We start from the raw sequence: 16,590 nt of genomic DNA on the forward strand, positions 1-16,590 counted from the left end.
TTATAATGTGAGTGGTGTTTGTGTATGTACATGGGTACAAGTACGTATGCATGCACATGCACGGGAAGGCCAGAGATGAACATCCAATGTCTTCCTCGACTACTCTTCACATTATATATATAAATAATTATAAATATATATCTTTTATTTTATTATGCATGTGCATAGGGAAGTGCACGTGCCACAGTGTATGCATACAGAGGCGAGTTCTCTTCTCCCATGTGGATCCTAGGGGTTGAGTTCAGTTCATCACACTTGGGGGCAGGTGCCTTGGTCCACTGGGCCCTCCATCTTGTTTTTTTGACACAGTCTCTCACTGAATCTGGAGCTCACCTATTCAGCAAGACTTGGCGGCAGCAAGTGCCACGGATCCTCCCGTCCCAGTCTGCCAGCACTAGGATTACAGGCGTATACCAGGACTCCTGGCTTTTCTACGTGGGTGCTGGGATCAAACTCAGGTCCCTGTTTGCACATAGGCGCTTTACCAACCTATTCTTCTCCCCATCTCTTAAGCAGTTTTTTTTTTAAAAAAAAAAAAAGATTTATTTATGTGTATAAGTGTGTGTGTGTGTGTGTGTGTGTGTGTGTGTGTGTGTGTGTGTGTGTGTGTACGTGTACCATGTATACCATGTATTCAAGAGTTGTCTCCCCTGGAACTGGAATTACAAATGGTTTGTGAGCCACGTGTGGGTTCCTGGAATTAAACTCAGGACCTCTTAGGCAGCTATTCTAATTCTAATGTTGAGTTTCTTTACCTTGATGTCTGGATTCTTGTGAAAATAATGTGGATATATGTTTATATTTTAAGAGAAGAACCTGTCACTTTCATCAAAGGATATACATTGTTTAAAACTCTTGTTTATAATGAGAACTAAGCCTGATTAAGTACTAAGTACTAATTATCCTAGAGGACTCGCTTATCTCCACTGCCTTCTGCTAGGGCCCCTTCCTACTGACAAGTCTTCCAGAGACTTCTGGATGGCGCATGTGGAACCACTAGAGGCTTTAATCTTTTTCTTGCAGGGCACTTTGCCCTGCCTTTTCTATTTTCGAGATTATAATATAATCACACCATTTTGCTTTACCCTTTTTCTCCCTCTAAACTGTCCCATTACCTCTCCCTACCCTCCTTCAAATTCAAGGCCTTTTTTCTTTGTTATTGCACACATATGTGCATATACATATATTCCTAAATAGAACCTACTTAGTCCACACAATGTTACTTATATGTATGTTTTTAGGAATGACCCTTTGGCACCAGACAACCAGTGGTGTACTCTTCCCTGGCAAAGGCCATCTCTCCCACTCCCAGCTTTCCACAGTTGCCTACAGTTCCTTGTATAGGGTTGTGGCCTCCTGGCTTTTTTGAGGCTGCCTTCTCCTTCCCTTTCCTGCTCCATTTCCAGAACAGGTCGTGAGATTCAGAGAATTCAGAAGCATGATTGAAAAGGATGTGTGAGCTGACCAAAGAACCTAAGAAAAAATATTGAATTGGAAATCCAGTCAATACTTTGCAAATTAAATTTCAGAGTGCCTCTAGCTCTTTAGATAGGAATCTCTCTGAAGTAGAAATGTTTGTCTTTTCTAGGAACACAATGAAAATCCAAGAATGGTGGTTTAGGAGTTGCTCAGGTCTGTCTAGAAAAAAACAAACAAACATTTCCTTCTTGAATTGTATTTAACTTTGACAAATCTCCCTCTTAAGAATTTATTTGAAGCTGTGTGGTAGTGGTTTATGGCTTTAATTCCAGCACTCAGGATGCAGAGGCAGGCAGATCTCTGTGAATTCAAGGTCAGCCTGGTCTATAGACTGAGTTTGAGGCCAGCCTAGTCCAGAGGCTGACTTCCAGGACATCCACTGCTACACAGAGAAGCCTGTCTCAAAAAAATCCAAAATTAAAAAGGAATTCATTTGATGGGCTTGCTTCCTGAAAGAGACCATATTGAAAACATGTTGTAATATGTTTTATTTGTTTGTTTGTTTACTGTCTGGACACACAATGAAAAAGTTCATATAAGTTGAAGAGCATGTTCATTCATTTAGAAAGCCCTTATTGAGAACATATAAAGGTTTAGGCATCATCTCAAATGATGGGAAATGAGATTGGACTGATCGCAATCTGCTGCAGACACAGGCTGCTAAAGAATAACAGTTCATATCTGGGGATGTAGCTCAGTTGGTAGATGCTTGCCTGGTATAGTATGCACCGTGCTTTGGTGGGTGCTTGCCAAGTATGCACAGTACCTTGGTGGGTGCTTGCCAGTATGCACAATGCCTTGGGTTTGATTCCTAGCATTGCATAAGCCAGATGTGGCGCCTTGCACCTGCAATTTTAATACTCAAGAGGTAGAAGCAGGAGGATCAGGTATCCAAGGTCATCCTTGGCCACATAAGGCGTTCAAGACCTACCTGGGCTACATTATACACTATCTCAAAACAGAAATAGAAAAGAATAACAGTTCAGCATTCTGCATATTTCAGGGGTATACCACAAAAACTATCCATATCTCCCGGGGGAGAAGTGGGACTAGAGCCAGTACAGTGTTGGCAAGGGAACCTAGGGTGGATTTTACAAAGACATGGCAGATCTTTGAGTTTCATCTTAAAGTTTCAGTAGACATTGTCCAGCCAAAAAAAGGATGTGGGTTAAAAATTATGTGTTTGTACCTTTCCAGTTTTAACTAAAATCAGCACTTACCATGTTCTCTTGCTTTGTATTTTGAATTAGAGCTCCAAGCGAGAATGGAAGCCCTTGGAGGACCGTAGCTGCACAGACATACCATGGCTGCTGCTCTTTGTCCTCTTCTGCATTGGGATGGTAAGGACACTCAGGCTAACCAGCCTCGGCTCTGGATGCAAGGGAATGAGGCAGGAGGGGGTAGCTTCCAGCGGATCTGTGTGTGTGTATCTTATCTCTTCCCTACAGTTATAACTGGGATAATTGGAGGGCCTGAGAAGCCATCAAGGGGGGTTAATTTCCCTCTAGTGCAGTTCAGTAGTAGTATTTGGTATTCCCTTGCTATTTTACTTTCTTTTATTTGTGCATTTCATTGTATGAAAACCAAGATTAAAAAGGAGCCAATGAGAGTCTTAGCCCTTTCACTCAATCATTTGAGGAAGCCGGATCATTTGATGCAATTTGTAGTCAGGTGTTTTTGTCCCTCCTCCCAGCTCCCAAATCATGACATGGACACTTATTATTAATTATGAAAGCTCAGCCGATAACGTAGGCTTGTTACTAACTAGCTATAACTTAACCCATTTGTATCAATCGACTTTTTGTCTTGTGACTTTATTACCTTTACTCTACTGCCCATGCTGCTTCCTCTCCGTCTGGCTGTTGACTCTATTTTCATACTCCTTCTTCCCAGCATCCTCTCTGCCCCCCAAATCCTGCCTAGCTATTGGCCATTTAGCTTTTTATTAAACCAATCCCAGTGACAAATCTTTTCAGTGTACAAGAAGATTATTCCACAGCACCAGTTTCTTGGGAATCTTACCTTGAATGGTTAGTTGAGAATGCTGAGTACCAACTCCTCCAATCATACATGCCTCATGGTTATCTTTGGGCCGGTCACATCTTTTCCCAGAGACTTGGCATGTCTTTGGAATCATGAGGGTTTAGGTATCTGATATCCACCACACTTTCGAGTTCTTGCAGTTTGAGTTCTTCCTGCAGGGGAAGAGGCTTCCCAGTGCTTTTTTCCCTCATGTCAGCCCTAGGCCCCAGCCTGCTGTCCACCATGATGGGTGGCATCTCTCTGGAAATCAGGATGTCGGTAGAGAGGATGAGGAGCAGAGTCTTGGGGCAATGTGCTGGGCATGCTGCCTTCCTGCCGGAGTTTTGGATATAGGGACTCATATAGGCAGGGTGCTAGGCCCCAAAATGATTGTCAGCTGGGTTAGCACTGACTGGTGTTTGGAACCTTAGAGGGCTTATAGATTAAACCTCAAACCTAACGAGAAAGACTCTCAGGCTACACAGCTAGTGAATGAAAGAGCTGCTTGCCCAGCTCTGTGCTTGGTCAGTGTTTTCCAGCATCCCTTCCCTCTTCATCAAGGGAACTCTTGTTTAAAACTCCTGTTTGTAATGAGAACTAAGCCTGATTAAGTACTAAGTACTAATTATCCTAGAGGACTCGCTTATCTCCACTGCCTTCTGCTAGGGCCCCTTCCTACTGACAAGTCTTCGAGAGACTTCTGGATGGCGCATGTGGAACCACTAGAGGCTTTAATCTTTATCTTGCAGGGCACTTTGCCCTGCCTTTTTCATTTTTGAGATTATAATATAATCATACCATTTCCCTTTTCCTTTTCTCCCTCTAAACTGTCCCATAACCCCCTCCCTACCCTTCTTCAAATTCAAGGCCCTTTTCCTTTGTTATTGTGTACATATCTGTACATACATATATTCCTAAATATAACCTAGTTAGTGCTTCATTCTCCAACTCTTAGTCTTTCACTCAGGATGCAATCACACTGTTTTGAGCAGCCTTTGTCTTGTGATCTGTATTTTTGGCCCCATCTTCCCACATTTTCTATAGAGGTTCTTTTGGGAAGTGTTGGTTTTTGTCTGTAATGAAAGTTGTCAGGACTCCTTGGCTTTCTGCATACCGCAGACATCATCTATGACACATAGCTAGTGGCCACAGATGTACGTACAGTTCTAGTCCCCAGCAGAGGAAAAGAAAACAATACATTTGAATGAGATATGATAAACTTAGGAACATAAGGAGTATTTGTTTCAAGATTTAAAAAAGTACAGTTTCACCACATTTAGGACACATAGAAAAAGTCAGAATACTAATTTCTGAACTCAAGCCTTCTGAGATACCATTCAGGAGTTTGCTCAGTTTAGAGGACTCGCATTAGAAGTTCAGCATGCATGAATATTCACAAGGAGCACAGAAAGACTGCCTACTAAAGTCGGTCCACAGCTTTTCCACACCCATTGTAACCACAGAGCAAATAGCAACTCAACTGACCTTCAAAATTATGTTTGAAAAACATGTGCCCTGCCACCCAAGGTGCTTCTGATTTTCTGTGCTCAAATAGCCCTGGCAAGTGCAATCATTAATGTTGATGGACTGACTGGGGGTGACTTGAGCATAAGGAGCTGTTTACTGCAATGTTTTAATGCAGCGGTAATTAATATAATGCTGATTTCATCGTGCTGGTAATTAAGACCCACTGTGTGTGCTTTTAAATACGGCACAGCTTTCTTTGTTTTGGAGTGAATCTTTAAATAGTTGCTTTCCCATGAAACTGAGCTGATGTCAAATCTTGTCACGAGGAGACGGAAGTAATCTAAAAGTTCTTCTGCCCATCTTGCATGCACAGCTGAGGTTCATAATTTTTGCTTCTGGTTTCTGGGTTTTATATGTTTTTTTTCATTCACCTCCTTTTAATTTCCTTCTGTAGTAAATCATATCCCAGATGCTCAGGGTTCAAAGTGTTACCCATTCCAAAAATTTAAAAGCGTTTGGATGGCTCACTGGACAAAGGAGCCTTGTGCCCAGCCTGATGACGGAGTTTGAGCTACAGGACTCACATGGTCTTCAGTTGTCCTGTGACCGACCTGTGCATATGTGCACACAGATATAAAAATGTAAAATTTGATCATTTGTGAATATATATAATGAGATGAAGTATCTTGGGAATGGAACCCAAGTCTAAACAGAATTCCTTCATGCTTCATGTATACCTTATATCCATACCCTGCAGGCAATTTTATATAATTTTGGCTACGACTCATCACGGGAGGTCATTCATGGACTTTTCCACACATGCTGGTCCTCAGAAAGTTCCAGTTCTTGAAGCATTTTAGACTTTGGATTTTCAGATTAGGAATGTTCCATCTGGATTCATTTTTATTCTTCAAAAACTTTAGCAATGTTTCTCTTCATTAGCTTTAAAACAGTTATTATTTTATTTTGTTTGTACAGTGTTTTACTTGCATGTGTATTTGTGTGCCACACATGTACCTGGTGGCTGTAGAAGTCAGAAGAGGGTGTCAGGTCTGGAACTGGAGTTATAGATGGTTGTGAGCTGGGTCCTCTGCAAGAGCAACGAATGCTTTTAACTGCCGAGGTCATCTCTCCAGTTCCATTTGGAATTTTAAAACATACAGTCAGCAAACATGTGTTGAACATTATTAATCTATGCTCACACTTCCCTTTAAGTAGCTCATGTAACTCTGAATTATCAGAGTCTACAGCAGTGTGTCAGCAAGGTGTAGTGATGGTAAGTATCAGCTTGTCTAGTAGGTGACAAAGATAAGAGCTTTCTCTGTTCCTTCTGTTCCTGCTTGCTCCTTTCATAGACCATTCCTGGTTAGCTTGTAGCTTTGTAGTCTTAACCTTGATACTTAGGCGCTTGTTTGATGTATTGAAACCCTGTTGTCTTTCACCCACCCATATTATTAAATCATTTTATTTGCGCATGCCCATGTCCTTGTCATTATTTATTTCTTATTCTCTGAGAACAAGGTTTTTAGTGCCTGAGTTGCCAAGAACTTAAGGCGCTTTCCAAGGTAAATTGTTACCAGTATTCTTGAGAGCCATCATCATTCATGCTTGAACTTAATTTTGGGGGGAGTGGCAACCGGGGGGGTACAAAATCTTCCCAGCAGACTGGGCTTCAAATCATAATCTTCCAGAGTGCTGGATTTACAGGCGTGTGCTGGTGTGCCTGGTCCCTGTTGGCCTGGAACTTGTAATCCTCCTTCTTCTACTAGGATCATAGGTATGTTACCATCATATCTGGCATAACAGTGCATTTCTAGATTCCTGTTTTCAATTTTCCCTGTTGAAAATATTCTATTTTCAGCCAGGTAGTTCTCACTTCTACCTGTACATGACCGTCATCCAGAATTTATTTTGAAGTCTCATCCCTCAGCTCTCCATTAGTGAGTGTGCCAGATCTCTGGGGCACTAGTCACCCGCCAGGGTGGAGACCCTGCTTGGTGCTCTGACGAGTCACAGGAAGGGTTTGTGAGGATGTGACGTGACTGCATTGAGAAGGAAGGCTCTGGTGCCAGTGTTATCGGTGGCCTGGGGGCTAGAGAGGTACCGCATCGGCTAAGAGCACGGGCTGTTCTTCAAAAGGACCCAGGTTAATTCCCAGCACCCACATGGCAGCTCATAACTGTCTGTAACTCCAGCTTCAGGACAATCCAGCATCCCCACACAGACATACATGCAGGCAAAATACCAATGTACATAAAATTAAATTATTTTTAAAAAGGTGGAAAAGATTCTAGGTTGAACACTTTGGAGTTTAAGGCAGAAATCCAAATAAGTGGTGCGAAACTCAAAAGGCAGTGCTTTTAAACAAGGAGGAAAGGAAAGAGGTGGAAAAAGTAAGTAATTAGTGCTGGGCGGTGGTGGCGCACGCCTTTAATCCCAGCACTCGGGGTACAGAGGCAAGCGGATCTCTGAGTTCAAGGCCAGCCTGGTTGACAGAGTGAGTTCCAGGACAGGCTCCGAAGCTACAAAGAGGAAACCCTGTCTCGAAAAACCAAAACAACAACAGCAACAACAAAACAAATTTAGGAGTATGTAAATGGATACATGGTATCCGGTGGATACCATGATGCAGAGGTGAAAGACAAATTAGCCCATTCTGAGGCCTTTTCTCTAGTGATTCTGGGTAGAATTTTTCAGCTCAAATCCTAACCTGTTTCTCCTAGAGTCCCAATCATGCTTTCTGTACCTACCAGAAATAAGCACCTAATTTTATGCCCCCCTGCAAACCATTCCATGGTAAAAATGACTTGTACCAGCTAAACGGCCTGATAATCTAGGCCCCTCACACTTTATCCTCTTGGGGATATACTCTTTTTCATATGCTACAAAAAAATGCGTATTGAGTACAGTTTCCTAGACTTGTCAAACATTTTTTTTTCTTCCTTTTAGAGCAATGCATCCTATTAAACTTTAAAGGAAGCCATAGATTTGGTATACTGACAGAAGCTTCGTTTGCATAAGCATACCTTTGTGCCAGGCCTTCTATTCCGACTTATCTGCTGGATCCCAATATCCTTTCTCATCCAGGATTCTCGGAGGAAGAGGACCTCCAGACCCAAGTGCCACCCCACTGCTCTAAATGTGTGTTCCTGGGGAGATCGACTCTAGCACTGATTGCCACTTAGTGTGATGGCGTTTGAGAAGGAGCTGGGGGGGTGTGTGGCCGTGAACTGCTGGGGCGCGGCTAGCCCGTCACTCTCGCTTCTCCTGCTCACTATTTTTGCTACATTTTTGGCATATTCACCTCCTCCTCCTACTCACCTCAGGTTTTGTTGAGCCCCCGCCCCCACACCTAGTGAAGACCATCTGTTCTGCTCAGTTGCCTAGTTAAAACTTAGGTGTGAAAATCACACGTGCACATGACAGGAACGCGTAGCCCAGTGGTACACAAGTCTAAGCAGAAATTCTTATTTATGTAACTAACGCTAGCCCTTAGAACAGGAGCGGGCAGCATAGTTTTCTCATTTGCAAGTTGTTCTCTCATAATAATCAGTAGTCTTGTCTGCGACCCCTGTCCCTTAGCTCTCTGTACCTTTATCTGCTTTTAGTCACCGAGTTTTGTGAGTGGTCTGGCTGTGCCTCTCTGCACAGTAGTCGTCCCCAAAACCCTTCAGTAGCTTGATCAATCAGCATGCTTCCCTTACTTTTAATAGTGACTGTGTCTTGCTCAGCATTGACAAAGGCTTTCCTGTGGTGTGATTTCTTTCTGCTGGGTACCTTTTCCCTCCTCTTTCCGGAAAGCCATTGAAGTATTGAGTGTGTTCTGGAAAGTCTCTCTCCCACCCTGTTTTAATTTCATGTACTGTATTTTTTTCCTCTTCTGAAATTATATTGTCACCTGCATTTGGATTTTAGTGTTTTTCTTTTTTTAAAGAGATTGGAATTTTAATTAGATTGGGCCTTGTTCTGCGTCATCCTGCTCGTATCAAGCGGGAAGTCCCTAGGATAATAGTCATCTTACCCCTTAGTGACTTGCTACCCACCCTTGCCCCATCTTACCCTTGTAGCTTCTCATAGTCTCTGCTCTAGTACTTCTGGAAACTTCTAGGAACTTTAAATGACCAATGTGAAAACATGACAGTGTCCCATTTTGGCATATGAATATAAATATATATAATTACACACACAAATATTTCTCACATAATTTATGCCCTGTCACATCCCTGAGGTGGCTCATAGTGAAGAGGAGGAACCCATCGTGTTGAACAGTACTGTTAAAAAAACAACCAGGAAGGGAAATCAGAAACCCTTTAAAGGAATCCTAACAACATTTCTATCAAATGTTGGGGGAAAAAAAAAAAAACCTCCTATAAATAGTGAAAGAAGAACATAATCTTCTAAGTAACCGCTTTGCTGTTCCGGACTAGTAAAGACATTTAGTTAGGACCCGAAAGTGCTGTTGTGTGATGACAGAATCACCAGCGTTATTACTCGTTACCCCCACCTCACGGAACTTTGTTCTGACATAGGGAACAAAGGGGGATTTGTCACTTCTTGGTACTGATGTCAGCCTCTGCGGGCTGACGTCATCGTTCAGATTTGCTACTAACAACGGCTCCCATGTACCGATCACCTGCCGGGTAGCAGACGCTTAGCCAGAGATTGGGTCTGTGTGGTCGCGTTTGGTTTTTACCATCATGCTGAGGGATGGACTGCTCGCTGTTAGAGATGAGGAGAGTGGAATGGAAGTTGGTGCTTGGATCAAAGGCTCCCGGGTAGTAATGTTAGGGGGAGTCCGTGCGCTATACTTATTCCCTTTGTTACCCCCCGATCTTTCTTGGTATCCTTCCGTTACTATAGCAAGTACTTGATACAGCCGCCTTATGAAGTGAAAAGGTTTATTTTGTCTTAAAGTTTTAGAGCGTTCAGTCCATGATTGGTTACCCTGCTGCTTTGGGGCCAGTGGTTGGCCCCTTGTGGTGGAAACATGGAATAGAACAGAGTCACCTCATGCCCTGACAGTGAGAGATTATGAAGCAGCAGCCATGGCCGGAAAGTCCCGCAAAGGCATTGTGTGACCTGAAAACGTGCTGGGCTTGCTTGTTACAGAGCCATACCTACCCAGTCACGTCATAGGCTCACGGGGACTTGTAAATACAGATTTTTGGGAGACATTTTGGATCCAAATGATAGAAAAATTCTTCATGGAAGCCTCTGTATTTACCCTTACTTCAGGATCTTGCTCAGCACACGGCATCCTAATTTGGATTTGAAGCATAGGATTAAGAGGGTATGCTCATTTGAATATGTGTATGTGTATACAAGGGTAGGTTTTTTTTTTTTTCATGTCATAGTATTGGTTAAATCCAGGGGTGACACTTAGCATGCTCCAGTGTAAAGAGGAGGGGAGAGGGAACAGGGTATGGGAGAGAGTAAAAGTGAGCGATAGCTGACAAGCCACGCTGGCGAGCCACGCCTTGCATCAGTGCTGGCCACTCAACTATGATTCAAGGGAATGGGATGCTGGCATTTACCATGACACACACTTCACATATATTGTCTCTAGTATGTCTTATGACAGCCTTTGGGTTGAGTGATTTTAATCCCACTTAGTAGATGGATAAACTGAGGCATGGAGGATTGAATAAGTTTGACCAAAGTTATACACATAGAAAATGACATCATCAGTGTCCATTGATAATGCACGCTTATGTGACTCCAACGCCCACAGTCTTTCCCCTATACATGCCCTGGTTCCTAGTATCAGTATAGGAGCTATTTATTCAGCTCTCATTACCATGCTGCTTAATCTCTACCCAGCTGGAGGAGCCACATACTCTTTATGCCCATTTGTCAGGTGAGTAAACTGAGGAAGAAAGCCGATTGAGTCTTAAGACTAGAAAATGGGGCAGTTGCCCTTTTCAGTCCACTTTCTCACAGCGTTTGCTTTTAGAAGCTTCCACTGAATAGAGCTGGTGCTCTCATCTCTCATTATCTGTACAATGTCAGAAGAGCTATCTGGAAAAGAGTTATAGATTTGTAGGCTTTTGGGGTAAGTATGCGTAGTGGGGATAATGCTTTTTCTCTGAGGGATTGCTTGAGACTGGAGCATGCACCTCTGCAGCCTGAGATCTAGCAGCACCATTGAGAAAAGAATTGCTGGTGACTGTCTCTGCCTCCATAACCTGATTAAGGATAGCAGAAATGAGTCCTCTCGATGGCCAGGCCACCCACTCTCCCCGTGTCCAGTGCAGCCAGTGTTTCAGCCATCGCTGCTCTTACTTGCTGTTCTTGTGCCTGTTACGCTGTGGCGGCCTTTGGCTTCCCTTGCTTGGTTGTGATCAGCTCGTGTCTGACCCAGCAAGCATGATGTGGTCCCCAGTGTCTACGATTTGCCTTTGGGACCAGGAAGAAGAAGCATATTCCCATGAGATAAGTGACCTTTACAGTCCATGAGGCCAGTGGCTCAGTCTCCCTCCACTCACTCTCTCCTGTATCAAGAGTGAGCTTCATGATGTAAGTCTTGGCCCTTGTACAGCTTTGTTGCAGGAAGGTTGTGTGAAGTGATGATTCAGACCTCACATCCTATTGCTCTCTGGATTTTAACCCCTCTGTATCCTTTGTTGTTCATCTAACAGAACTCTTTTATGACCAAGGAAAACTAGCGCATGACGACAGCTGACTTGGATTCTACATACTGATCTTTACTAGCTTTTGTGGCCTTGGATAGTGGATGTAACCTCCCCAGGCCTTGGTTTCCACCTCAGGAGAGTTGGAGAAATGTTTGATAAATACCCTGCATGCAGCCTGGCGCAGAGCAGGTGTTCAGTGTGGAGGCACTGCCATGAATGTCACAAAATGCAAAGGCGATCCTAAGATATGGAAAGTTGGGATTTGTTTTGTTCCAGAAGCAAATGGTATTCCCCTGTGGACTTCTTCATGCTCTTCCCATGCAGACCAAGGAAAACAGTGTAATAGTGTTTGCTATAAGGGAATATAGCTCTTTGTTCCCTTCAGCAAACAAAAGAAGCTCATTATCATATCAAGTAGCGACTGTTGCTATTGAAATGGTTTATTTGTGTGTGTTTTTTCTGTTTCTTTCCTAGGGATTTATTTGTGGCTTTTCAGTAGCAACAGGTGCAGCTGCCAGACTAGTGTCAGGATACGACAGCTATGGAAATATCTGTGGGCAGAGAAATGCGAAGCTGGAAGCAATACCAAACAGTGGCCTGGACCACACCCACCGGAAGTGAGTAGACCCTTGCATGATGGAGGGAAGTACAGGAAGGCATGCTTTTCTTTCTACATTAAAAAGCTATGGAATAGTTTATAAACTTCTCATGAAAGGGTTTTTTGTTGTTGTTGTCTTGATGTGGTATTTAATCTCTCCTGCTTTCATTTAACAAATACATTCCCCAGGGAACAAAATTAATACCTTGTTAATGGGCCACCTTGAAGTTTTAGTGGCTAAAGAAAGCCTTGATTTGAAAGGGTCCCTCTTGTGATCTGTCTTCCCATTAGCTTTTAGGTTATGTTCTACCCCTTAACCCAAAAAGTAAGGTAATATTTTCCTTGTTAAGGTTGTACTTAATGGGAGATGGTTAGATGACATAGATGACAGTGGGTACCCAAGCCTTAAAGTTCCAGAGTAATACTTTGTGATTGCATCGTTTATGAGTATACAAGCCTTTCCAGTTCCAGAAAAGCTGTATCTTCTTTGACAGACTGTAAAATTTGCTTTGGGTTCTCGCTGTTCATCTTTAGGATTTCCTAAAACTCCTGACTTTAATTGTCCTTTTTCTTCAAGAGCTATTATTTCATTTCTAATGTCAACGAGGAAAATGTATTTCATCCAGTAAACACATTGTACGTATGATTGCTGTATGGTCTTTTTTCATTCTTCAGGCTGTGAGTGAATATACCATCAAACTTCATTATGTTATTTCAAGTCAAACCAGGTCTTCAGAATTAATAAAATTATTTGCAAGATAACAAGGCTAATTAGTCTAATATACTTTATAGAAAAAGTCAGCTCAAAACATTTTGAGGTTGTAGCAGGCAACTGCCATGAAGACAATTTGTAACAACTTATTGTGTGAATCTATTGGCTGAATCTTGACCCCCTCTGTATAGAGTGAACTTGATGATTTCACAAACGTGAAGAACTTTTAATAGTTATCCTTTTTTAGACAAGTTCTCCCTCTAATGAGGAAAAGGTCAAATAGGTCAAATAAAGTTTTAAGAAACAACAATTAACGTATGTGTAGCGTCTCACAGTTGACAAGCATTTACCACTCTGTGACGCAGGAGTAACAAAGGCTTCGACAGGCTCAGGCAACTGCCTAGGCTGAGTGACTGTGAGCATCTTTCCTGACATGCACTGGCATCTTGCACTCTTTGAGAGGAGTGGGGACAGAGTCTTGGCAGTTGAGAAAACGGGTTTATTTCTGCTTTGTTATAATTGCCTCATGAAATTAATACACATTTCAGACTTTGGGTCAGTTTTTGTACTGAGAGTACCTCTATCTTTTTCTTTGTTGACTTTTTATTTTCAAATAAATTTGGACATGTAGCTGTTGAAAAGCATCAATCTGTTTTGTACCTAAGATAGCACCTGTGTCATAAGATGTCCTTAACGTCCCCAATACTGTTAAATGGACCAAGTATGGGATACTCTCAGCTGGGGACACAGGAAGGAGAGGGTCTCTTGCTTCAGTCTACTGTCCTCATGGCTCCCTTCATGACTTGCCTGTGATTCTGAACACGAATGTGCCCTAAAACATGCAGGTCCCTCTCTCTATATTTAACCCTGTGGTGTTCATCAGCTTGGGCAGGGTAGGGGCAGGGCAGATTCCAAACCTTTTGACTTTTTTAATCTACACTTTGGCCTCTGGTAAATAAAAAGCATATATTATTCTGAGAAGACTCATTTTCTGTGACTATTTCGCGTAGTCAAAAGCCATTCGTGTTTAACTATAGGGAAAATGGGTTTCCAAGTAATTTTTTCTTAACTCATATGCACATATTTAATATGTATTTTTGAGTCTTTTTTTTTTTGAGACAGGATCTACTTGTGTAGACCTGACTGGTCTGAAACTCTCTATGTAGATCAGACTGGGCTTCAAATCACAGAGATACACCTGCCTTATCCTCTCCTGTGCTGGGATTTGGAGGCATGTGTCATCATGCCCACTTAGGTATTTTTAACCCCTGCTTCATCTCCTCTTCACCTTTTCAGTCTAACCCAGCCCAACATTTCTGTCTCTACGTGGTAATGATTTTCACGGCTGGTAGACTCTTAGATATCCATTTTCAGGTAAGTCTGCCTATTTGAAGTGTGACAAGCAGGCAGCATTCTTTGTCTGTATGAGCTTTATTTCACTCCTCTTCCTGCCACATGCATTGGGCGCCCTTGTCTGTAGCCATTTCGGTCTTTCCACAGTTAAAGGCGGCACTCTCATCCCTGGGCTGTAGGCTGGCACTCGATTGCTTTACCCTAACTTATCTCAAGGCCGTACCACAGTTCCGGGTCCTCATTTGGAGATCATATCAATCCGTTGAATCATGCCATAACAAAACCTCTGACATTCTTTCATGAGTGTTGTCTCTTCTGTTAGGGAATTTCCTTCCCATTTTCCATGTAGCTAAATTCTCCTCCTCCTTCGTCTCTCTCAGCAGAAAGGTCACTATCCAGAGAAGATGCCTTTGGGCTTCACAAGTTAAAATGTGAGACTGACATTCTATCTACCCAATGAAAAAGCACCTATTACAATTTTAAATAACCATTTGAAAGCACAGTCTCCTTGTGGCCTGTAATATCAATAATTCCACGTGTTTTTTTTTTTTTAACACTTTGTCTTTCTGGGTGCTGTAAAAGCCATAGACCTGCTCTTTCCAGCAGTGAATTCTTAGATTCCAGTCTGGTGTCAGGAATGAACTAGGCAATCCATGTAACACTTGCTGAATGAGTGTATGAGTTTACTCTAAGGAGTGAATTACTGAGTTTGAGGGTCTGAATATTTCAGGATTATTAATGCATATTGCTGAATGACTTTCCATAAAGACTGTTGCATTTACATTCCCACCAACAGTGTCTGAGATTGCTTTATCTTTGTTAGTATTATTAGGTTTTATTCTTTACTAATTTGATAAATCATAGAATAGTGTTTTATGGTTTTAATTTGCATGCCTTTGGTTATTAATGTGAGTAAAGCCCCTCCCCCACCCGTTAGCCTCTCGTGAAGACTACTGTGCTTAGCATATCTATTCTTGGTCTTCTTATCTGTAATCAGCTCCATCCTTTATGCTGTGATAGGATTAAGTTCTTGAAAATAGGGCTTTTATTTTGCCATTTTCTTCTTCAAGAGCCTTTGCTTTCCTGCTGTGGTCTATAGTATCAAAGATGAGTCCACTCAGCCCCTGCCCTTGCAGGCCTTTTGAGATCTGGTCCCATTTCACCTATCCAGCCCTCTCCCACTGTTCCTCAGTGTGATGTTATTACTGTCTCTGGCATTTGATTGATTCCACTTTTGTGCTGTTCCTTCTGCTTGTCTGGTTCTCTGAACCCTTGAAACCCTTACACCAGGTCTCCCAGCTGACCCTTTTCTGAAGTGTTTCAAAATAACCCTGTCCCATAGTAAGTTTCCCTTTACCGTGATTGCCTGAACCTTCCTGTCTCATACTTGTTATCCTGTTGCCTTCAATTTGCTCTCTGATTGTGTTTCTCATGTGCATAAATTATTGGTTGCTAGGTAACTGTAGTATTGTAAACTTAATGACTTAAAGCAAGACACATTGGTCTCATCAGTGTCTGTCTGTCCAGAAGTCCAGGTGTAGATTGTGGGGGTGGGACTTTTCTCCCTCAGAACAGCAGAGAAGCATCTAGAGAATCCCCTATGACAATGGCAGTTACAGCCCTGTGCAGTGCAGTCATGGAAGGAATGTCACAGGAGAAAGTCTGCTCGCCATGTGGAAATGACTCCTGTGTTTGCTGTAACCGTGGAAGTCATGGACGTCGTCCTTGCCATATTTGTGCTGGTGAGGCACAAATTTCAGGTCTCACTCAAACTCACAGAAGAAAGAATTATATAAGGATCCAAACAAAACAATCAGGGAGAAGGGAGCCCTCTTGGACTCTCTCATGCACTGCCACGCCCTGTCTTCCCAGAAGCAATGTTTTTTGTAGCTCTCAGATTTGAGTACGCCTGTTCCTAGATAGGGGTTATTTAATTATAATTATCACCGGAGGAAAGCCAGGTGAGAGGCAGGAGAAGGGGTTAGCTCTGTCTCATTTTACCCAAATGTTTAAGTTGCCAAGAAGACTATAAGAATGTTCTTACTAGAAGCCGGGTGGTGGTGGCGTATGCCTTTAATCCCAGCACTTGGGAGGCAGAGACAGGCGGATGTCTGTGAGTTTGAGGCCAGCCTGGTCTACAAGAGCTAGTTCCAGGACAGGCTCCAAAGCTACAGAGAAACCCTGTCTTGTTGGGGGGTGGGAAGAATGTTCTTACTAGAAAAGAAAAATCCTATTGATCCTTCTAATTGTAATGTTTTTCTCCCTCCCAGCAACACTTTGCATCTGAGTGATGTGTTTGTTGGTGTAACAAGGTTGTACAGGGAAAC

The 16,590-nt window shown here is 42.6% G+C and overlaps 1 protein-coding gene across 3 annotated transcripts in view; it reads left to right on the forward strand.

The window, feature by feature from the left end:
* Positions 1 to 16,590, forward strand: part of Slc44a1 (solute carrier family 44 member 1) — a 161,410-nt gene that overhangs the window by 37,772 nt on the left and 107,048 nt on the right. For all 3 annotated transcript variants that reach the window (XM_038347807.2, XM_038347809.2, XM_038347808.2), the window contains exons 2-3: positions 2,730 to 2,819; positions 12,075 to 12,217. In XM_038347807.2, the coding sequence (XP_038203735.1) occupies positions 2,730 to 2,819; positions 12,075 to 12,217 (233 nt within the window). The remainder of the gene's footprint in view (positions 1 to 2,729; positions 2,820 to 12,074; positions 12,218 to 16,590) is intronic.

Source organism: Arvicola amphibius, chromosome 11, assembly GCF_903992535.2.
Source record: "Arvicola amphibius chromosome 11, mArvAmp1.2, whole genome shotgun sequence".
NCBI lineage: Eukaryota > Metazoa > Chordata > Mammalia > Rodentia > Cricetidae > Arvicola > Arvicola amphibius.